Source organism: Heterodontus francisci, chromosome 4, assembly GCF_036365525.1.
Source record: "Heterodontus francisci isolate sHetFra1 chromosome 4, sHetFra1.hap1, whole genome shotgun sequence".
Lineage (NCBI taxonomy): Eukaryota > Metazoa > Chordata > Chondrichthyes > Heterodontiformes > Heterodontidae > Heterodontus > Heterodontus francisci.
The window spans coordinates 150389420-150412677 of NC_090374.1; the positions used below are offsets into that span (position 1 = coordinate 150389420).

The window sequence follows — 23258 nt, forward strand, 5'->3', positions numbered from 1 at the left end:
GCGTCATCAATCAGACAATCAAGTTCACAATAAATATTTGAAATATCAGGTACAGATGTTGAAGGGAGGGAATTCACAGTCCTCTTATTAACAAGGTGCACTCATGACATTATTGGGGTGTTTTATTGGCTAGGTGGGCTTTACAATCTCATGCCTATTTTACATGCTAGTAGCAGCTACCTGTTGAGGGAGGGGCCTTCACTTCTCCCTCAGGTGAGCAAAAGCTATTTAGAGCACATTGAGGCAGGCAAAAGAAACTCGAATCCTCTGTGCTTTTAGCTGAATGTTCTTCAATGAGAATGAGCAAGGAAAGCGATTTTGTCTACATGATGGCATCCTGTTTAACAATAAGGATCCACATTGTTAATTCCATGATCCGGCACTCTGAGCAGGGAGGCTGCATCTTAAGAAAGCATGGGTGGAATGTAGAACTACAACTACAGCCCTGATTTGCTGAACTGCTGTCCCTGCAAGACAGCACCTGTTGGGATTGCGAGCTTACAGAATTAACTAGCTTAATTTGCTGTCAACAATTTGTAAATAGATTTCAAAAGCAGCATTCACTAAATGGACTGGGTAGTAAGGAATTTTAGCAACCCGAGCTGTTGCAAATCTCCTCTCTCTCTCTTTCTCTCTCCATCTCTCTGTTTCTGTCCATCTGTCTGTCTCTCTCCCTCTCTGTCTCTTCCTTTCTCTCACTCTTGACCACCCTCTTTCGTGCAGTACAGGGAGAAATCTGCACTGTTGGAGATGGTGTCTTTCAGGTGAGACATATTAAACTGAGGCCCTGCTTGTTCTGTCAGGGAGATGTAAAAGATCCTATGGCACTGTTTTGAAGAAGAGCAGGGGTGTTCTAGCCAATATTTATCACTGAACCAAATCATTAAAACAGATTATCAGGCCACAATCACATTGCTGTTTGTGGAAGTTTTCTGTATGCAAATTACCTGTCACATTTCTTACATTATAACAGTTTCTGCACTTCAAAAGTATTTCATAACCTGTAAAGTGCTTTGGTTCGTCCTGAGGTTGTGAAAGGCACTATATAAATGCAAGTCTTCTCTTTTTTTCTCTCTGTCTCCCTCTCTTGGTCTCTCCTCTCCTCTCACTTGATTTCTCCCCTTTCTCCCCCATTTCTCTGTCTGTCTCTGTCCTTCTCCCTTCGCTCTTGCTCTTGTATGAAAAGAGGTTGTGGATCACCAACTCAGTCACTATTAAAGATAACAAACAGGCTTGTGTGCTCCAATACTGAACAGGTGGTAAACTGAGGTTAGAGAGAGTTTTACTCCACAGCAGCCCATGCTATAACTGATCTGGGAGTTCTTGATGCACAGACCTCTCACTTCCAGTCCCACAAACTTTACTGCCTGTGGACAGGATATTTGGTCACACTTTTGAGTCAACATTTCCCATTGTAAATTGTTATGTCAATTGTGACAGTGTAGTTGTACACTCAGGTCGCGAGGTGACTCTGTGGGGCATGTTTCTCTCCCAACTCTGCCACAATCGTGCATGTAAGGAAATTACTACTGATTAATTGACCGCGGGATAGTTACTAGTTTTTTTAATAAAGTTGCAATCTTAAGTGACATTATTATTTGCAGGAAGGATTGGGGAATTGAGAACTTTGTCTCACCGACTCTGCTTCATAATATGAAGGAAAAAGATATCAGAAAAGCCATTAACTATCATCTTAAGAACAACCACAGCTTGATTGCACCTGGACAAAAGGTGATTATTTATAACCAAATATCCAGAGATAAAAATTATTTTTGTCACTTAATCTCTCCTGCCTTCCACCCTATCACAGACCTTCCCTTTTGTTCTTCCCAATCCTACTGTCTCTTTTCCCTGGCTGGCTTAAAAGCTGTTACATCCCTATATACTCTCAGTTCTGATGAATTGTCACTGATCTGAACCATTAACTTTGTTTCTCTCGCCAGACATGCTGCCAGACCTGCTGAGTATTTCCAGCATTTTTCTGTTTTTATTTCAGATTTCCAGTGTTGGCAGTAGTTTGCTCTTGTGCCGTGGCTCAGTGGGTAGCACTCTCACCTCTGCGTCAGAACGTTATGGGTCAAGTCCCACTACAGAGACTTGAGCAGGAGAAACTAGGCTGACACTCCAGTGCAGTATTGAGGGAATGCTGGTCAACCTGCCATCTTTCAGATGAGTTGTTAAACTGAGGACCTGTCTGCCCTCTCAGGGGAGGCGGTGGCGTAGTGGTATTGTCACTGGACTAGTAACCCAGAGACCCAGGGTATTGCTGTGGGGACATGGGTAAAAAATCCCACCACAGCAGAAGGTGGAATTTAAATTTGATTAATAAATCTTGAATTAAAAAGCTAGTCTAATGACCATGAAACCATTGTCGATTGTTGAAAAAACACATCTGGTTCACTAATGTCCTTTAGGGAAGGAAATCGACTGTCCTTACCTGGTCTGGCCGACATGTGACTCCAGACCCACAGCAATGTGGTTAACTCTTACATGCCCTCTGAAATGGCCGAGCAGGCCACTCAGTTGTATCTAACCACTACAAAGTCAATAAAAAGGAATGAAACTGGATGGACCACCCGGCATCGACCTAGGCGCCGGAAACGACAACGGCAAACCCAGCACTGTCGACCCTGCAAAGTCCTCCTTACTAACATCTGCAGGCTTGTGCCAAAGTTGGGAGAGCTGTCCCACAGACTAGTCAAGCAACAGCCTGACATAGTCATACTCACGGAATCATACATTACAGACAATGTCCCAGACACTGCCATCACCATCCCTGGGTATGTCCTGTCCCACCAGCAGGACAGACCCACCAGAGGTGGCGGCACAGTGGTATACAGTAGGGAGGGAGTTGCTCTGGGAGTCCTCAACATCAACTCTGGACCCCATGAAGTCTCATGGCATCGGGTCAAACATGGGCAAGGAAAACTCCTGCTGATTACCACCTACCGCCCTCTCTCAGCTGATGAGTCATTACTCCTGTATGTTGAACAGCACTTGGAGGAAGCATTGAAGGTGGCAAGGGCACAGAATGTACTCTGGGTAGGGGACTTCAATGTCCATTACTGAGAGTGGCTCGGTAGCACCATTACTGACCGAGCTGGCCACGTCCTAAAGGATATATCTGCTACACTGGGTGTGCGGCAAGTGGTGAGGGAACCAACAAGAGGGAAAAACATACTTGACCTCGTCCTCACCAATCTGCCTGCCGCAGATGCATCTGTCCATGACAGTATTGGTAGGAGTAACCACCACACAGTTGTTGTGGAGATGAAGTCCCGCCTTCACATTGAAGATACCCTGCTTCGTGTTGTGTGGCACTACTGCCGTGCTAAATGGGATAGATTTCAAACAGATCTGGCAATGCAAAACTGGGCATCCATGAGGCGCTGTAGGCCATCAGCAGCAGCAGAATTGTACTCAACCACAATCTGTAACCTCATGGCCCGGCATATCCCCCACTCTACCATTACCATCAAGCCAGGAGACCAACCCTGGTTCAATGAAGAGTGCATATGCCAGGAGCAGCACCAGGCATACCTCAAAATGAGGTGTCCACCTGGTGAAGCTACAACACAGGACTATCTGCGTGCAAAACTGCGTAAGCAGCATGTGATAGACAGAACTAAGTGATCCCATAACCAATGGATCAGATCTAAGCTCTGCAATCCTGCCACATCCAGCTGTGAATGGCGGTGGACAATTAAACAACTAACTGGAGAGGGTGGCACCACAAATATCCCCATCCTCAATGATGGGGGAGCCCAGCACATCAGTGCGAAAAATAAGGCTGAAGCATTTGCAACAATCTTCAGCCAGAAGTGCCGAGCTGATGATCCATCTTGGCCTCCTCCTGAAGTCCCCAGCATCACAGATGCCAGACTTCAGCCAATTCGATTCACTCTGAGTGATATCGAGAAACGACTGAAGGCACTGGATACTGCAAAGGCTGTGGGCCCTGACAATATTCCGGCAATAGTACTGAAGACCTGTGCTCCAGAACTTGCCGCGCCCCTAGCCAAGCTGTTCCAGTACAGCTACAACACTGGCATTTACCCGGCAATGTGGAAAATTGCCCAGGTATGTCCTGTACACAAAAAGCAGGACAAGTCCAACCCGGCCAATTACCGCCCCATCAGCCTACTCTCAATCGTCAGTGAAGTGATGGAAGGTGTCATCAACAGTGCGAACAAGCGGCACTTGCTTAGTAATAACCTGCTCAGTGATGCTCAGTTTGGGTTCCGCCAGGGCCACTCAGCTCCTGACCTCATTACAGCCTTGGTTCAAACATGGACAAAAGAGCTGAACTCAAGAGATGAGGGGAGAGTGACTGCCTTTGACATCAAGACAGCATTTGACCAATTATGGCATCAAGGAGCCCTAGCAAAACTGAGGTCAGTGGGAATCAGGGGGAAAACCTGGAGTCATACCTAGTGCAAAGGAAGGTGGTTGTGGTTGTTGGAGGTCAATCATCTGAGCTCCAGGACATCACTGCAGGAGTTCCTCAGGGTAGTGTCCTAGGCCCAACCATCTTCAGCTGCTTCATTAATGACCTTCCTTCAATCATAAGGTCAGAAGTGGGGATGTTCGCTGATGATTGCACAATGTTCAGATACTGAAGCAATCCGTGTAGAAATGCAGCAAAACTTGGACAATATCCAGGCTTGGGCTGACAAGTGGCAAGTAACATTCGCGCCACACAAGTGCCAGGCAACGACCATCTCCAACAAGAGAGAATATAACCATCTCCATTTGACATTCAATGGCATTACCATCGCTGAATCCACCATTATCAACATCCTAAAGGCTACCATTGACCAGAAACTGAACTGGTGTAGCCATATAAATACAGTGGCTACAAGAGCAGGTCAGAGGCTCGGAAATCTGTGGCGAGTAACTCACCTCCTGACTCCTCAAAGCCTGTTCACCATCTACAAGGCACAAGTCAGGAGTGTGATGGAATACCCTCCACTTGCCTGGATGGGTGCAGCTCCAACAACACTCAAGAAGCTCGACACCATCCAGGACAAAGCAGCCCGCTTGATTGGCACCCCATCTACAAACATTCACTCCCTCCATCACCGACGCACAGTAGCAGCAGTGTGTCCCATCTACAAGATGCATTGCCGCAACACACCAAGCCTCCATCGACAGCACCTTCCAAATCTGCGACCTCTACCAACAAGAGGACAAGGGCAGCAAATGCATGGGAACACCACCACCTGCAAGTTCCCCTCCAAGCCACACACCATCCTGACTTGGAACTATATCGCCGTTCCTTCACTGTCGCTGGATCAAAATCCTGGAACTCCCTTCCTAACAGCACTGTGGGTTGACCTACCCCACATGGACTGCAGCGGTTCAAGAAGGCAGCTCACCACCACCTTCTCAAGGGCAATTAGGGATGGGCAATAAATGCTGGCCTAACCAGCAATACCCACTTCCCATGAATGAATAATAAAAAAAAATATTCCTATGGCACTATATTGAAGAAGAGCAGGGTTTTTTTATTATTTGTTTTTGGGATGTGAACGTCGATGACTAGACCTGCATTTGTTGCCCATCCCTAACTTTCCTTGAACTGAGTGGTTTGCTAGGCCATTTCAGATGGAATTTAAGAGTCAACCACATTGCTGTGGGTCTGGAGTCACATGTAGGCCAGATTAGGTGAGGATGGCAGATTTCCTTCCCTAAAGGGCATTAGTGAACCAGATAGGTTTTTACAACAATTAACAATGGTTTCGTGGTCACCATTAGACTAGCTTTTAATTCCAGGTTTATTAATTGAGTTCAGATTTCACCATCTGCCGTGATGGGACTCAAACCCACATCCCCAGAGCATTTGCCTGGGTCTCTGGATTACTAGTCCAGTGACACTATCACTATGCCACTGCCTCCCCAAGGGTGTTCTCCCTTGTGTCCTGGATGATATTTATCCCTCAATCAACATCACTAAAAAGAATAATGGTAATTTGCTGTCTGTGGGATCTTGCTGTGTGAAAATTAACAGCCACATTTCCTCCTATATTACACCAGTGGTTACCCTTCACAAGTACTTCATTGGCTATGAAGTGCTTTGGGACGTCCTGAGGTTGTGAAAAGTGCTATATAAATGCAAGTCAGCCTTTCTTTCTCTTTGCTAATGTCAGTGAGAATTTAAAATGAGGTTTGTCGCTTCATATTCTGGCTGACTATCATTAACCTTAGCAAATGTGGGAAAATAATTTCCTACCCATTGAGTTCCAATCTTGTACATTGTCAGCCCTTGAAGTTTTGTTTAACACTTGCCTTTGGTGATAGTCACCTCAATGACACACTGCTTTAGACAGTCTGCCAGTACACAGGGTTCTCAGTTGGAGTTTGTCGTCTGTTTACATATATTGCAATTAATGCTCCTTTTCAAAATAAGTCAGATGTGTGATGGAATACTCCCCATTCGCCTGGATGAATGCAGCTGCAAAAATAGTCAAGAACCTCAACACCATCCAGGACACAGAGAATATTTTTGATGGGCACCTTATCCACAACCTTAAACATCCACTCCTCCACTACCAGTGCGTTGTTACTGCAGTTTGTGCCATCTACAAGAAGCTCTGTGGCAACTCGCCAAGGTTTCTTTGGCAGCATGTTCCAAACCATGACCTCTTCCAACTAGAAGGACAAGGGCAGCAGATGTATGGGAACACCACCACCTGCAAGTTCCCCTCCAAGTCACTCACCATCCTGACTTGGAACTATATCACCGTTCCTTCACTGTCGCTGGGTCAAAATCCTGGAACTCCCTTCCTAACAGAACTGTGGGTGTAGTTACCCCACATGGACTGCAACGGTTCAAGAAGATGGCTCAGCATCACCTTCTCAAGGGCAATTAGGGATGGGCAATAAATGCTGGCCTTGCCAGCGACACCCACATCTCAAGAATATGAATAATTGGTTGTACAAGAAGCACTTTGAGATGCTTCTGGGAGTGTGATAAAGCACTATATAGATGTGAGCTATGCTTTCTGAAATAAAAGGGCCATCATCCCACTGATAGACCCGCAAAACAAAACCGAGATTAATTTGACCAATTTGTGTCGTATGTGGAAACGGCAAAGTTTTTGACCCATGACCTCCGTCTGTAAAGCGTGAAAGCAGACAGTGGCCTTTTTCTTCGGAATATGCAAAATCTCAGTCCACCAGCACCTTCTACAGAACTAGATGCAATCAACTTGGGAGTCTGTCCTTGGGCTGCTGCTAAGTCTTTGTGTCAGCTCTGAGCAGTCGCTGAGATCTGCCCTAACCTCCTTTAGCCCCTGATCCATGTGTACTTGGACTTTAGGGCCAATTTTAATAAGAAACAGACTGCAGTTGTTGTCAGGATTGAAGTTCAGCCAATTTCAGGGTGGGGTGGGCCAGATACTGACTCCATAAATAGCAATGAGATAAATAAGAGAAATAGTTACTTACCTTGGTTTACGCTCTGCATAACTATTTCTTCCATTCTGTGAAAAAGTGGGCACAAAGCAAGGTCTATTGAACATTATACGACTGCAATTTAATGCAGGGCAGGGGTAATTATTGTAAGTGCACAAGTATCTAGTTTTATATGCAAGGGAAGCTGTTTCCCTCACTGCTTTAAAGTTATTGAAAAAGCAGGAGTGTGCAACATCAGTGGGAAGTATGAGAAGACCATTTATCCATCTTTACCATGAGCCTGAATATTCCTTGCCCTCCAACAATGGGTAACTGAGAATCAGTGAAATGTTCATTTGTTGTTTATTAAAGCCTCATTAACTTAATTAATGATGAATCTATGCTGCATTCCACAGTGGCACAGTCAGGTCAAAAATTTAGGATTTCACTCCAGGTCAGACCTGAGTTGGTAAATTTTCAAAGGGGCAGATAACATAAAAATCTTTCTCTTCTCAGTTTTCTCCCTTTCTATCTCTTGAAGGTGTTCACTCATTTCTAGGGTATGGTTGCAGCTGCTGAGCATTCCTTGGTACCTTGTCTAAGTAACCATTACTCATGTGTGAGCCCTGGCAGTGAGTGTCTGTTGGTTATTCAACTGCAGTGGCATCACAACCAAGCCCAAACTTACCCTCACCTGGAATCCATCAGGAGTTAGTGGGTGGTGATCAGGAGCAGGATCCAATTTTTTACCCCTTAACCCAAGGTCACTGAGGCTCGTTGCAAAGAAAGAAAGACTTACATTTATATATCGTCTTTCACTCAGGATATCCCAAATGCTTTGCAGCAAGTGAAGTACTTGTGAAATGTAGTCACTGTTGCAATGTAGGGATCACAACAACCAATTTACACACAGCAACCTCCATAAATAGCAATGAGATAAATGACCAGAACATCTCTTTTAGATGTTGGCTGAGTGGTAAACATAGGCCAGGATACCAAGATAACTCCACTGCTTTTCTTTCAATAGTGCTAAGGGTTCGTTCATGTTCTCCTCAGCAGCAGATGGGGCCTCGATTTAAGATCTCATCTGAAAGACACCACCTCCAATGGTATCACTTCCTCAGTACTACACTAAGCGCCAGCCTGGATTATATGCTCAAGTTTTTAGAGTCGGACTTGTATCCGTGATCTTTGAACACAGAGACAAGCGTGCTACCACTGAGACACAGCTATGTAGCCCACCTATTGCCGTTGTGCTGAGATCAGATAGATTAGCACAGACCAGGATATGACCCTGGTTTGTAAGGCTCAGCTATTCACTGGATAAGCTCATTGAGCCACTGGTGGTGCATAGGAGCAGATCTTGAAGTGTTGGCACAGCACTATGCAGGATTTTATTTTATTTTATTTTGGTGGCATGGTAGCATAGTGGTTATGTTACTGGACTAATAATCCAGAAGGTTGGACTAATGATCTGGAAACATGAGTTTAAATCCCACTAGGGAGCTGGGGATTTTAGATTCTGTTAATTAAATAAATCTGCAATTAAAAAGCTAACATCAGAAATGGTGACCATGAAGCTACTGGATTGTTGTAAAAAGCCATCTGGTTCACTAATGTCTTTTAGGGAAGGAAATCTGCTGTCTTTACTCAGTCTGACTCCAGATGCACAGCAATGTGGTTGACTCTTAACTGCCCTCTGAAATGGCCTAGCAAGACCTTCAGTTATATTCAAGGATGCAGCTTACCACCACCTTCTCAAGCACAATTAGGGATGGGCAATAAATGCTGGACTTGCCAGTGACGCCAACATCCCGTGAGGAGGACTTTGCAGGATTGACAGGGCAGGGCGTGCCACTGTCATTTCCGGTGCCTATGTCAATGCTGGGTGGTCCATCCAGTTTTATTCTTTGCACAGTGGGTGGAATGGAGAGGTCTGGGGTTTGCAGTGTATCACCTAGTCCATGAAGATTGACAGTGATAGTCAGTCGTCCATGCTGTGAATGTGACTGTGGTGCATTATTCCTCCTCCTCCTTTCACATTATTGACCAAACCATTCCTTTCATCCGCTTCTCCACAGTGGTCTACCACTGTAGCACCGCCCTTTCATGGTCCAGTTCATCCTATCCTAACATTATCAGCAGTGCAGCATTTCTCCTGTATTCACAGACTCATCTCCAAAAGCTCTATACACTCTCATTTCTGATCTATATATTGCTTTTTGATAATTCTGGTAAGAGACAGTTTTAGCCTCGGTTCCACTACCACCCTTTAAGCTGAACCACTGCCTGTCCATTATAGTGTTGTGGATGGCCAGATTCATTTGCAGCTCTGGATTGGCAAGACCCAAGCCTACCTGTATGGCCAACATCACGCTCTCTAGCTGAACCCTAATCTCATGCTCCATTTCCCGAAGTCCACTCATGTTCAAATCTAGCATAAGCAACCTCAGTGGCCTCTCAGCTGAGCCTCAAGTCTCACATCTGGTCTATCATCAAGGTTTCCTACACCCACCTACAATATATCACCCATCTCGGTGTCTACCTCATCCATTGAAACTCACATTGTCACCTTCAGACATGGCTTTTCTGCTTTATCAGCCCCCTGAGCTCTGCCCTACATATACTCCGAATTGACATTAACCCAGCCTGCCTATATCCTATCCCATGTGAAATCCCAATGCTGTATCACCACGATCCATGCCGGCCTCCATCAGCAACCCAGCCCCAGTGCATCGATTTCAAAGTCCCTACCCTTGTCTCGCTTATGGCCTCATCCCTCCCTAGCTTGGGGACGTCCACCAGCTAGACCTTCCAACACACATCCTCTTGGCCCAGTCATGTGTTCCTTCTTCCTGCTGCTCTACTGTCCATTAAGAGACTTCAACTCTCTTGTTTTCTGATCCCCCTACCCCTCCTGCCCAATCCGAAAGTCTCTCTAAAACAGGGTTGTCCAACTTTTTCGGGTGGAGGGCCACATTATGATTTTTGCTTGGCTTGGGAGGGGGGGGGGAGCTTGTGAGCAAATTTTGAAAGATAAAGGCATTAAAAATTTATCTTACTAATAAAAACAACAACAAATGTGCATTTTTGTGAAGCTTTAAATGAGACTAATTTATTGACTTATTTTCTCGTCACTATATTGAAAACTGATTTAGTGACATATCTGGCATTGTTTTTGCTTGCATAAGTAGTCAGTCTCTGCCCGCACACTTGATGTAGTGATGCAGAGTATTCTGGATAGATATTCATCTGTCAGGAATGATCTTGATCTCTCTCTCTGTCTGTGTCTCTCTGGGTTCCCCCTCTCTGTGTTGTTTCCCCCCTCTCTGTGTCATCCTCGCTCTCTGTGCTCCCCCCCTTTATCCCCCTTTTTCCCCCCTCTCTCTCTGCCCCCCTGTCCCTCTCTTTCTATTCCCCCCTCTCTGTGTTCCCCCTCTCTCTCTGTTCCCTCCTCTCTCTCTGTTCCCCCTCTCTCTGTTTACCCCCCTCTCTCTCTGTCCCCTCTCTCTCTTTGTGTCACCCTCTCTCTCATCGTTCCCCCTCTCTCTCTGATTCCCCCTCTCTCTCTGATTCCCCTCTTCTCTCTGTCTCCCTGTCTCTCTTTGTTCCACTCTCTCTCTCTGTTTTCCCCTCTCTCTGTCTCCCTGTCTCTCTGATTTCCCCCCTCTCTCTCTGTCACCCTGTCTCTCTTTATTCCCCCTCTCTCTCTCTCTGTTTTCCTCTCTCTCTCTGTTTTCCTCTCGCTCTCTGTTTCCCCCCCTCTCTCTGTTTTCCCCCCTCTGTTTTCCCCTCTCTCTCTGATTTCCCCCCCCTCTCTCTTTCGCCCTGTCTCTCTTTGTCCCCCCCCCCCCTCTGTTTTCTCCTCTCTCTCTGATTCCCCCCTCTCTCTCTGTCTCCCTCTCTCTCTTTGTTCCCCACCCCACCTCCCCACCTCTCTGACAGTTGCACTGAGCGGGAGCGCGGAGCACAGCAGCTTTGTGGTTGGTCAGTTTGTTTAAAAACATCAAGCTGAGTTTCACAGCTGACAGCTGGTGAAGCAGGAACACGCATCCCAACATTGATCAGATTCGGGGTTTTCCGGCGGGCTTTTAAAAAAATCTGTCAAAGTTGGGAAGCATGTTCCTGCTTCAGCAGCTGTCAGCTGTGAAACTGACAGCACAATGTTTTTAAAAAACTTCTTCGTAAGAAGAAGACAATGGGAAATTTCACATCTCGTCACGGACCCCTGATGAGGATAAGGAACGGCCCCGGGTACAGTTTACATCCGTGGGCTGGATGGAAACCTTTGGCGGGCCGGATCCTGGCCCGCAGGCCGTATGTTGGACAACACTGCTCCAGAATCTGCTTCCCCCATTTCTCCAGCCACTGCTGCCCCTCTCCAGACCCTCTCCTATTCCTGCTCAAGGTTGACCCACACCTGTGAAGCGACGTGGGAAATTGCCTTGTTAACAGTACGATGTAAGTTGCAGCTGTGTCGTACTGGCTGCTTTTTCTGTTGTAAACAAATTGCGTCCTTGGGAATTGCAGTTTCCAAGCTGCATAATTCCCAAATTTTATTATTAAGTCATAACTTTTAATAAAAATGGGCATTGTTCTCAGACAATGGACCCAGTTATGCATTTCCATATTTTTGTGTATGAAAGACTAAAGTTTGTTCAGCACCTGAAGTTGACAGTCATTATCTACTAGTCACTGTACAGGGATCCCCAGCATATACTGCAGGGATCCAGGACATTACATTATAGAGCATCCAACCAATTCTTCACAATATAAAGATTATCTTTGAGAAACTGAACCTCATGAATATACATCAGTTTTATTAAAACTCGCTCATTAGCCATTCGTAAAGCAGTTATTTAAATTCATTCAATAAAGATAAAAAGTAATGCGTATTCATTGAGTGGATTTTGTATTTAGCTCTTTCAAATCAGAGGAAGCGTGCCTCACCACGCAATGCTATTAAGTTCAGCCGGATTAATTTGCAAAATAATGAAATTACAGAACCAAACATGTGAAGACTACAAATTTAAAAATATTTCTGCAAATTTAGAACTGCAATTATGTCTGGAAAGAGTTGCTGGAACTAATGTTTTATGCATTGACGAGAATTGTTGTTGTGTGATCTTAATATATAAGAGTGAATTTGAGGAACATGTAATCGCAGAGCCATACCTGCTGGGAGTGCATGCCACCATTTCCTGATAGGCGTTTTCTGCTGGCATGACCGTGTACTCGGACCACATATTGGAAAATTGCAGGAGTGCTTCCCATGGTTTTCCATCCAAAGTGTTTTGACCCTCTTTTGATAAATGCTCCTACATGAGTGACTTCGTGATGGGAGCAGATTTTTATTCAAATTTACCCCTTAATATAATTGCATTAAGATTTATTAAAAGATGTTCTTCACTCTTTTTGAAGCAACTGATATCGACAGCACAGGTCCGGCTGAATTACCTAAACATACTGGGTGATCTTCGAGCATATGGAGGGAAAACCTTTAACACAACCCTACTGGTATGTAGAGAAAAGGGGAAACCAGGTTCCTTTGAAACTCAGTTTTTGTTTTCTTCAATAAATTTTTAATGAAATGTGGTTTCTTTAGCTGCAGGACAGAGAATCATTTATTACATTGTTGGTAGGAGCCAAGTATGGTATCAGCCAGGTTATTAACAGCAAGCTCAATATTATAAATCAGCTAACAAACTTCAACAACATCAGGAAACTGGAGTTGACCTTCGAATGTGACAAGGTCAGCATGGTGAACATCTACCTCGTGGAATGCAAGGTAATGGATGTGTGTGTTAACTCCTTGCCCAGACAAGGGTGCTGTGCTTTATCTCATATAAACTTTGACTTGGTCAAAACTCAGCTGCTACACCCTGTGCCGCACTAAGATTCGCTTGTTAATTACTCCTGTCCTCTGTTCTCCAACGTGTTGAATTAAAGCTACTCAAGGGTGATTCTTACCCTTGCCTACTGCCAGAAACCAGGCAACTGGCAGATAAAATGGCTACAATTAACTTACCCGCCTGTGCTGCCAGGATCCCAACGTCACGAGACCCAACTATAATTTTAACTCAGGCCTGGGGAAGCCACTGCATATTTCCTGCCAGGCCAACACCGGAAGTGAAGCGGATCGAGCCCAGTAAAAGTAAATGCTATTTGTTCTTGTGGGGCCAAGAGCAGGAGGACTGCTCCTCCAGATCCCACTAGGAAAGCTTTGGCCTTCCCTGTCCTAGACAGCCCAGTTCCATCTTCCTGAACATAAAATGCCACAGAACATGAACCAGCCACCCACTGAAATGGGGATGTGTGTTCTGTAGTGGAGCAATGTGGGCTGATATGGGGCAGTGTGGACTGATATTAGGTGGTATGGACTGAAATGGGGTGGTGTGGACTGATATGGGATGGTGTGGGCTGCTGTGGGGTGGTGTGGGCTGATATGGGGTGGTGTGGGCTGATATGGGGTGGTGTGGACTGATATGGGGTGGTGTGGGTTGATATGGGATAGTGTGGGCTGATATGGGGTGGTATGGGCTGATATGGGATAGTGTGGGCTGATATGGGGTGGTATGGGCTGATGTGGGGTGGTATGGGCTGATATGGGATGGTGTGGGCTGATATGGGTGGTGGTGTGGACAGACATGGGGCAGTGTGGGCTGATATGGGATGGTGTGGGCTGATGTAGAGCAGTGTTACTGATATGGGATGGTGTGGGCTGTTGTGGAGTATTGTGACTGATATGGGGTGGTGTGGGTTGACATGGGGTGGTGTGGGATGATATGGAATAGTGTGGGCAGATATGGGATGGTGTGGGCTGATGTGGAGTATTGTGACTGATATGGGGTGGTATGGGCTGATGTGGGGTGGTATGGGCTGATATGGGATGGTGTGGGCTGATATGGGTGGTGGTGTGGACAGACATGGGGCAGTGTGGGCTGATATGGGATGGTGTGGGCTGATGTAGAGCAGTGTTACTGATATGGGATGGTGTGGGCTGTTGTGGAGTATTGTGACTGATATGGGGTGGTGTGGGTTGACATGGGGTGGTGTGGGATGATATGGAATAGTGTGGGCTGATATGGGATGGTGTGGGCTGATGTGGAGTAGTGTGACTAATATGGGGTGGTGTGGACTGTTATGGGATGGTGTGGGCCGATGTGGAGTAGTGTGACTGATATGGGTGGTGTGGGCTGATATGGGGTGGTGTGGGATGATATGGGATAGTGTGGGGCTGATATAGGATGGTGTGGCTAATATGCGATGGTATGAGCTGATGTGGAGTAGTGTGACTGATATTGGGTGGTATGGACTGATATGGGGTGGTGTGGACTGATATGGGGTGGTGTGGGCTGATGTGGATGGTGTGGGCTGATACGGGGTGGTGTGGATTCATATGTGGTGGTGTGGACTGATATGAGGTGGTGTGGACTGACATGGGGCAGTGCGGGCTAATATAGAATCATAGAATGTGTTATGACCAGGTGACAAAGAGGTCTAGGGTTCCCTTTCAGCCTTCACCTGGTCTTTCTGCAACAGGGTTTAATTTTAAACACTCAGTGTTTTTAGTGCCCCCTTGGTGAATCCTTGTTCACTGCTTTCCAATTATAAGACAAAGAAACCAGCACAAACAGGCTTTCTCAGGTTTGAAGAATAAAAGTTGAAATTTATTAAACTTAAACTTAAACGCTAATTCGGTTAATGCCTATGGTTACAGGATATGCCCACGCTAGCATGCATAGGCGATGCACACATGCAGATAGGGACAGAAAGAGCAGTAGAAAAAATAAAGTGGAAAGGTTTGAGGCAATATATGAAGAGTTGTTACGGTTCTTCAAGTTCACTGTAGAGTCCTTGATTGTCGGTGGATCTTGCTTTTCATTGGGGCCCAGTATTCTTCTTAAACCTTGTTCACTGTAGGAGACCTTTCTCTCTTGGGGTTCATGTGGCTTCAGTGGGTTTTGGAGTTCCGTGAGAAAGAGATGGGAGCAGACAGGAGAGACTGTGGCGAGCTAGCCAGGAAAGGTCTTTTCAATCCAGAAGCAAAGAACTTTCTGCCCAAACTTTCAATTTAAAACTGTACAATAGCCAGTTAGTCATGTGACTAACTAGTCTGACCAATATGTTTGTGGATTGAATTGGAACTGTCTGTTAATATGCAACAATCTCTTTCCAGCCAGGGGCCTGGCAACCCCTTGTAATAGGCCTTCGCTTCTTCCCAGCAACAATTTGAAATTTAATGTCCATGTGGTGAAATTAATCTGCCTCATTCTTGACAGGCGGGGGCCTGTATGACAAATAATACAGCTCAGAAGGAGTCCATTTAGCCCATCACACCTATACCTGTTCTTTGAAAGAGCTGTCCAATTAATCTCATTCCCCTGCTCTTTTCCCATCGCCCTGTAAATTTTTCCCCTTCAAGTTTTTATCCGATTCCCTTTTGAAAGATATTATTGAATCTGCTTCTACCACCCTTTCAGGCAGTGCATTCCAGATCATAACAACTTGTTGCATGAGCAAAATTCTCCTCATCTCACCTCTGGTTCTTTAGCCAATTACCCTCTGGTGACCAGCCCTTCCACCACTGGAAACAATTGCTCCTTATTTACTTTGCCAAAGCCCTTCATGATTTTGAACACCTCCATTAAATCCCCCATTAATCTCCACTGTTCTAGGGAGAACAAGCCCAGCTTCTCTGGTCTCCACATAACTGATGTTTCTCACCCCTGCTCCTATTCGAGAAAATCTCCTGTGCATCTTCTCTAAGGCCTTGATATCTTTCCTAAAGTGTGGTGCCCAGAATTGGCCATAATACTCCAGCTAGGGCCTAACGAGTGATTTCTGAAATTTCAGCAAAACTTCCTTCCTTTGTACTTAATGGCTGTGAAATTCAAATGTGTCGTGCTGCTTCTAGTGGATATACCTCCATCATAGAAATGCAGGAGGTGCGGTTGGCTGTGAGGCAGCAGGCAGGTACATCCCTCTATGTGCCCAAAGAGGTTGAAAGGGCAAGATCATTGTCAACAGGCTGATGCAAACCACGAATATTAAAATTGGCCAATAAATGTGCAGGGAATGCCTTCCTTATTCACTCCTGAAACAATAAGCAAGATGGACCTGTTCTGGGGCTATTTAAAGGGCCGTTCAGCAAGTTGTAGCTGAGGTGCTTTTGACTTACTTGTGCTCAGGCAAAATTGCTGGGATCACTGTGGTGAGTTGCTCATGGAGTTTGAAGGTTTCTGCTGACCACAGACAGGGCAAGAGAATTGCATAGCCTTTCACAAGTATGGGGGCAGTCACTGCAGTCTCACTTGCTTAGCAGCATGAGCAGGACAGACAGAGGAGGAGGCAGAGAAGGGAACCTCTGCGAGGAGGGAGGAGAACGTGGGCATTCCTGAGAAGGCCCTACCCCGAGAGGGTCTTCTGGGAGCACCAGTCCTTATGTTGGAATGAACCAGGAGCAGTGCCTCGGGATGCTTCCCCTTTACTAAGGAGGTGGTGACAGAGTTGTGGCACCTCCTTCACGAAGACCTGGAGTCTTAAACCAGGGCGAGGATGGCTTTCCTACTGGCTGTGAAGATTACCCTCACCCTTTCATTCTTAGCAACCAATTCCTTCCAGCTGGCAGCTGGCCACATTAACAACGTGTGCAATTCGCATCCGCAGAAGCATCAGGGAGGTGACAGAGGAAATCTACAGGAGGAAAGTGGACTTCATCCTCTTCTCTCTGAAGAGGGAGGGCACATGAGTTCGCCAGGATAGCGGGCTTCCCGATGCTACAGGGCGCTATCGACTGCACACATGTGCCTCTGTGGGTCCCTACCTCTACAGGGAGTGAATCACAACCATAAGGGCTATCACTCCAAGAAATTCATGTCGGTGAATACCCGCTTTCCTGGAAGCACCACAATGACAATCTGCAGTACTCACCATCTTCAGAACTCCAATACAGATAGCAGGATGGCTGCTTTAAGACAACGATACCCCCTCCACACATGGGTCATGACCCCCTTCCACCATCCCACATTGCAAGGTCGCAGGGCCTTCAATGAGAGCCATGGAGCCACACGGTCTGCTAAAGCAGAGTTTTCGCTGTCTAGATCGCTCGGGGGGATCTCTGTAGTACCTGCCTGAGAGGGTCTCCGTGTTTGTGATGGTGTGCTATGTCCTCCACACTCTTGCAAGTATGAGGGCCCAGCCCCTCCTGGGATCTGGAAGCTATCTCAGGCAGAGAAGGAGGAGGAGGAGAAGGAAGAGGAAGAAGGGAGGAGGCCACATTCACTAGCTACAACTGGAAGGAGCGAGAGGGACCACATAGTAAGACTTCGCTTCGCTGAAGATTATGATGAGAGGCTGCGTAAATTGGGCCTATACTCTCTAGAGTTTGGAAGAATCAGAGGTGATCTCATTGAAACATTCTGAAGGGATTTGACAGGATAGATGCTGGAGAATCAAGAACACTGGGGCACAGTCTCAGGATAAGGGGCTGAACATTTAGGACTGAGATGAGGAGAAACCACTTTACTTAGAGAGTTGTGAATCTTTGGAATTCTCCGCCCCAGAGGGTTGTGGATGCTCCATCATTGAGTATATTTAAGGCTGAGGTTGACTGATTTTTGTTCTCTCAAAGAATCAAGGGACATGGGGAGCAGGCAGGAAAGTGGAATTGAGGTCAAAGATCAGCCATGATTGTATTGAATGACATCATAGTTATCATAGGCTCGACGGGTTGTATGGTCTACTCCTGCTCCTGTTTCTTGTGTTCTTATGTAAACTTCCCCACCCCAACATGGACTCACCATTCCCTTAGAGTGCATCCATTTCAGGCTCCCCATGGCCAGGTCCCCTTTGCCTACATCATTCAATAAAGGCAACAATTTTATCCAGAAATACATGAATAATACAATAACAGTGCATTCTTCTGGTGTCTTTGCCTGTCCTAGTGCTTCTACACAGTGCTACCCCAATGGCTACAGCATGACTGGTGGAAGGCAGCAGATGGTGTTGCAGGAGGCCCTCGAGCAGCTCTGGGACTTGAGAGCCTGGCTTTGGACTGCACCAATTTGGCTTGAATGGCAGCAGTCTCGGCTGGCTGGCTGAGAGGCACCAGCAAGGACATTGGCAGAGTGGCAGTGGTGGGAGGATGAATGTTGTCATTCTTGAGAGAGGACAGCAGGTTTGTACTCCACTGAGACACTGCCACTCTCATGGCATGGCTCCTCAGCAATCCTCATAATCTGCTGGAGGACATATTGCTGGACTGCCATGAGCACCAGCATGCCCCATCGAGCACTGAGATTCATATCCACGAAGCCAGCTCTCTGTGCCTGGTTGGCAGCAGATGCAGACTGGAGGGCAGCAGCCATGGATTTCATGACCTGTCTAAGCTTCCATTGTAGCACTGATACATCAGCACGATTCTGCCTGTGCTGCAGTGGAAGCTGAGACAGTTATCTTAGGACGCTCCATCATGGGTCGGTCTGGCAGTGCTGCCATGGAGATGCCCATCACTTCCACACCAGAAAGGCTGACCTCCAAGCTCTGCGCGATGCCCTGTGCCATGGTAGAACTGGACTTCTCCATACTCCTAACCAGTGACTGGAGGCTATCTAGCAGGTCTGCCAATGCACCAAGCATCTTGGTGTGCATGTAAAATAAAATAAAAACAGAAAATGCTAGAAATACTGAGCAGGTCTGGCAGCAACTGTGGAGAGAGAAACAGAGTTAACATTTCAGGTCGATGACCTTTCATCAGAACTGACACAATGACTTGAAATGTTAACTCTTTCTGTCTCCACAGATCCTGCCAGACCTGCTGAGTATTTCCAACATTATTTATTTTTATTTCGAATTTCCAGCATCCGTGGTATTTTGCTTTAGTGTTGGTGAGCGTGTGTAGTTCACCCCAACAAGGTCCTTATCTGAGTCCCCTGCAGTTAAACTCGTGTGTGACCTTGCCCTCCAGGGAGCTCACACACGAGCTTGCTTTTCCCCCTGTCCTGGCTGCAGCCCCATTCGTGCCTGGTGATTAACCATATGCAGATCCTGACTCGAAACTAGCCGCTAAAGTACAAGCTGTGCCAATATCTGAGCTGATGTCTGCAAGTCTTAGATCCAGTGACAGTGTTTCTTCCTCAAAGCTATCTTCCTCCTCTCGCCCTTCCTGCATGGGCTGAGCAGCTGGCAGTTCTTGGCCATCTGAAGGCACAAAAGCATAAAGAGAGGGTAGGGGTTAGGAAAGGGGTGGAGGAAATCAGGAGGCACATAGTCACTCCATCAGCAGTTTCCATTTCATGGCACTTTTCAGGATGAGGGTGAGGAGTTGGTTGCGAAGGTGCATAAGGCAGCAACTTACTGTCATCCAGGATGTCTCATTTCTGAGTTTCATGCCATCTGCAAATTTTAAACTTGTATACCCAAGTCCAGGTCATTAATATATGTCAAAAACAGCAGTGGTCTTAATAACATCCTCTGGGGAGCACCACTGTATACTTCCCTCCAGTCTGTAAAACAGCCATTCACCGCAACTCTCTGGTTTCTGTCTCTTGGCCAATTTTGTATCCTTGCTGCCAGTGCCCCATTATTTCTATAGGTTTCAATTTTGCTTACCAGTCTATTGTGTGGTATTTTATCAAACGCCTTTTGAAAGTCCATATACACAACATCAACCACACTACTTTTTATCAACCCTCTCTGTTACTTCATCAAAGAACTCAATCAAGTAAGTCAGAATTGAATCTACATATTATCAAGTGACGACTAATTTTATTTTGGATTATTGTTTCTAAAAGCTCCCCCACTAAAGTCTGGCTTGGGTATAAAATTAAAACCCGACGTGGGCCCGACCCGACCACAGCCAACCCGAACCTGACCCGAGCCTGAGCCCTTTAATTTTTTTTCACACCCGACCCAACCCGACACGAATCTCCTTCATCTGTTCTGGCAGCAGACTATTCTTGCAGTTGGAGTTGTGGGGAATCATGGGTAAGCCTGATCCCGTGACTTCCCGGAAGCAGTGTTCAGCCCGACTCGACCCGAGCCCGAATGCTGGACTCAGAATTTCAACCCGATCCGATCCGACCCGAACCTGACACATATAGTCGGGTCTAGTCGGGTTCAGGTCAGGTAGCCAGGCTTTATCCCCTATCAGTTAGGCTGACCGGCTGTGGTTACAGGGTTTATCCCTTTCCCTTTTTTTGAATAGGGATGCAACATTTGTAATTGTCCAGTCCTCTGCGTAGAGCTTGGAGCCCATCCTTTCTAGCATGGAAGTGGTGGCCAAAAATTATGAAGTATCTGATGGCCAGTGTCTCACCTTCCATTGCAACACAAGGAGAAGCTGCCTGACATCCGAGTGCTGCAGTGAAAGCTCAAACTAAAGTCATGCAATCACTGCTTGTTGCCATGATGCCATGCAGGCTCAGACCGCTGCTACTATTGCCTGCAGAAACCAGTGCTCAAAGGGGTTTGCAGGATCTCATGACAGTCCAGCAATCTGTCCTCCAACAGATTACTGATTGTTGAAGCGCCGCCCCTGTTGACTGGCAGTGGCTCTGTGGAGCACGCATCTGCTGTCCTGTCTCAGGATGACAACAGTCATGCACTCACCACTGCCATTCCGCCAGACCTCTTGCCATTGCCCATTTTCCAGCCAGCCCAGACTGTTGCCGTCATGCCAAAATATTGCAGTCCAAAGCTGAGCCTCTAGTTCCATACCTGCTCGTGGTTGTCCTGCAAAGCCATTTGCGGTGTCACCCACTGAAAGCCAGCAACCTCTGCCAGCCATGCAACAGCCACTGGGATCGCATAGCACAGGAGCACTAGGCAGGCAAAAGCACCAGGAAGACAGGCACTAAGGGAATGTACAAGTGTGATTAGTTGCCTTTGTTCAGAATATTGGATGGTTTGTTGGATGAAGTTGGTTTGGAATGGCTGTTTTGCGGTGACTTTTATTTCAGCATTGTGGCCAAGGGGACGCTGTGATGGTCAATGAAAGAGGGAAGATAAGGTGTGGGACTGTTGTAGAATGTAGTTTTGGGCTTGTGTTCACTGGTACCACAGTCAGATGAGCTGATCATAGACAGCCCAGCTGGAAAGCAGATGTGTCAGTTGCCTGTTCCCTTCCTTCTGCTCCTACTCTTGCTCCTCCTCCTTCCTCTTGCCCCTCAGCAGGCCACTGTATACCTGGTGGCAAGGGCTGTGCCCTCATGATGGTGAGGTTGTTCAGGATGCAGAAGTTCATGACAGATCATGACGCACGCTCTGGCGAGTACTGCAGGACTCCTCCAGAGCGGTCCAGGTAACGGAAACATTGCTTGAGCTCCCCAGTTGTCTGCTCAATGATGTTTCATGTGGCAGTCTGCGCTCTCATTATATATATGCTGTCAATATGTGTTTCGGTTGTGCACCGGAGCCCAACAGCCACACTCGTTTGATGTGATGTCTCAAGTACTGAGGAACAGCGGACTGATGTAGAGTAAAGGCACCATGACTGCTGCCAGGATACTGGGCATTCACTGCATGATGAGCAGAGCATGGTCGCACACCAACTGCACATTCAGGGAGTGGAACACTTTGCGGTTGCGGTACATCTCTGAATTTAGATGCGGCACCTGCAACGTCATGTGTGTGCAGTTGATGGCATCCTGCATCACGGAGAAGCCTGCCATCCTGCTGAAGCCATGTGCGTGCCCTGCCTGCTTCTCTTTGGCCAGAGAGAATGCTATCTACTTCCTTCTCCTGGCATAAAGGGTGCCAGTGACTTCTTTTATACAACAATGGATGGCAAACTGGGAGATATGAGAGATGTCACCTGCTTCAGCCTGGAAGGATCCCAAAGCGAAGAAGTCATGGCTACAGTTACCTTCACAGCCACTGGCAGCGCCGTCCTTGCCCTGCTCTGAGGCTGCTGGTCTGCCTGCAAAAGGCGGCAGATTTCTGTGAGCAGCTCTTTCATAAAACAGAGAAGTCGCACACCCTGTTCCTCTGTGAGGTTGAGGTAAAAGAAATGCTCCCTGATGACCCTGGGTGGATAAGGCCCCCTGCTGAGAGCTGTTCTCCCCCTCCCCCTCCCTCTGTGAACAGCTTGTCCTCCTCTGTGTCACCTCTGCTAATTCTCCCTGTCATGCTGCAGGCCAAGGGGGATGGTAACTACAGCACCCATGACTGGGAACAAGTGATCTGAACAGAACCCTTGAAGTCAGATCAAAGCCTTCACCATGTGCAACACCACCCCTTGTTGACTTCAACAACTTTAAATAGCAGTAAAAAAAAAATCACAGCACTTCTACAAACTCAGACAGAGCCAATAGAAAACTAACCTGAAAATCATTGACGATTCCTTTAAATTACGCTTGCTTTCTGCTGTTGAACACATGTTCATGGCGGAACTGTGTGCACACAGTGCGGATGCCATTTTACAATCAAAACAGCACCTGTAAGGCCAAAAATACAGGTACGACGGAGCCAAATTTTGCAGCCAAAGTCTTTAGCCATCCAGGGAGCTCTAGCTTTGGGTGCCCTTCCTTTCCCACTCATGGGAATGTATCTAGTCTGTACCCAAACTATCTCCTCTTTGAAGGCCTCCTATTGGTCATTTTTAAAAATGTCAATCTTTGATTCCAATCTACCTCTGCTAGATCCCTTTTCAATTCACTGAAATTATCCCCCCTCCAGTTGACCATTTTCACTTTTATTTGTTTCTTGTCCTTTCCTATATCTACTCAAAATTGAATGATATTTTGATCACTGTTCACCAAATGCTCCCCCACTGAAACTTGCTCCATTTGACCCATTTCATTCACCAGTACTGGCTCTAACACGGCTTCCTTCCTTATTGAGCTGAAAAAATACAGACCAAG

At 46.6% G+C, this 23258-nt stretch overlaps 1 protein-coding gene across 1 annotated transcript in view; it reads left to right on the forward strand.

Moving 5' to 3' along the window:
* LOC137368734 (FERM and PDZ domain-containing protein 1) overlaps nt 1-23258 on the forward strand; it is a 118221-nt gene that overhangs the window by 67845 nt on the left and 27118 nt on the right. The window contains exons 10-12 of the mRNA XM_068028920.1: nt 1605-1731; nt 12817-12912; nt 13001-13183. Of these exons, the coding sequence (XP_067885021.1) occupies nt 1605-1731; nt 12817-12912; nt 13001-13183 (406 nt within the window). The remainder of the gene's footprint in view (nt 1-1604; nt 1732-12816; nt 12913-13000; nt 13184-23258) is intronic.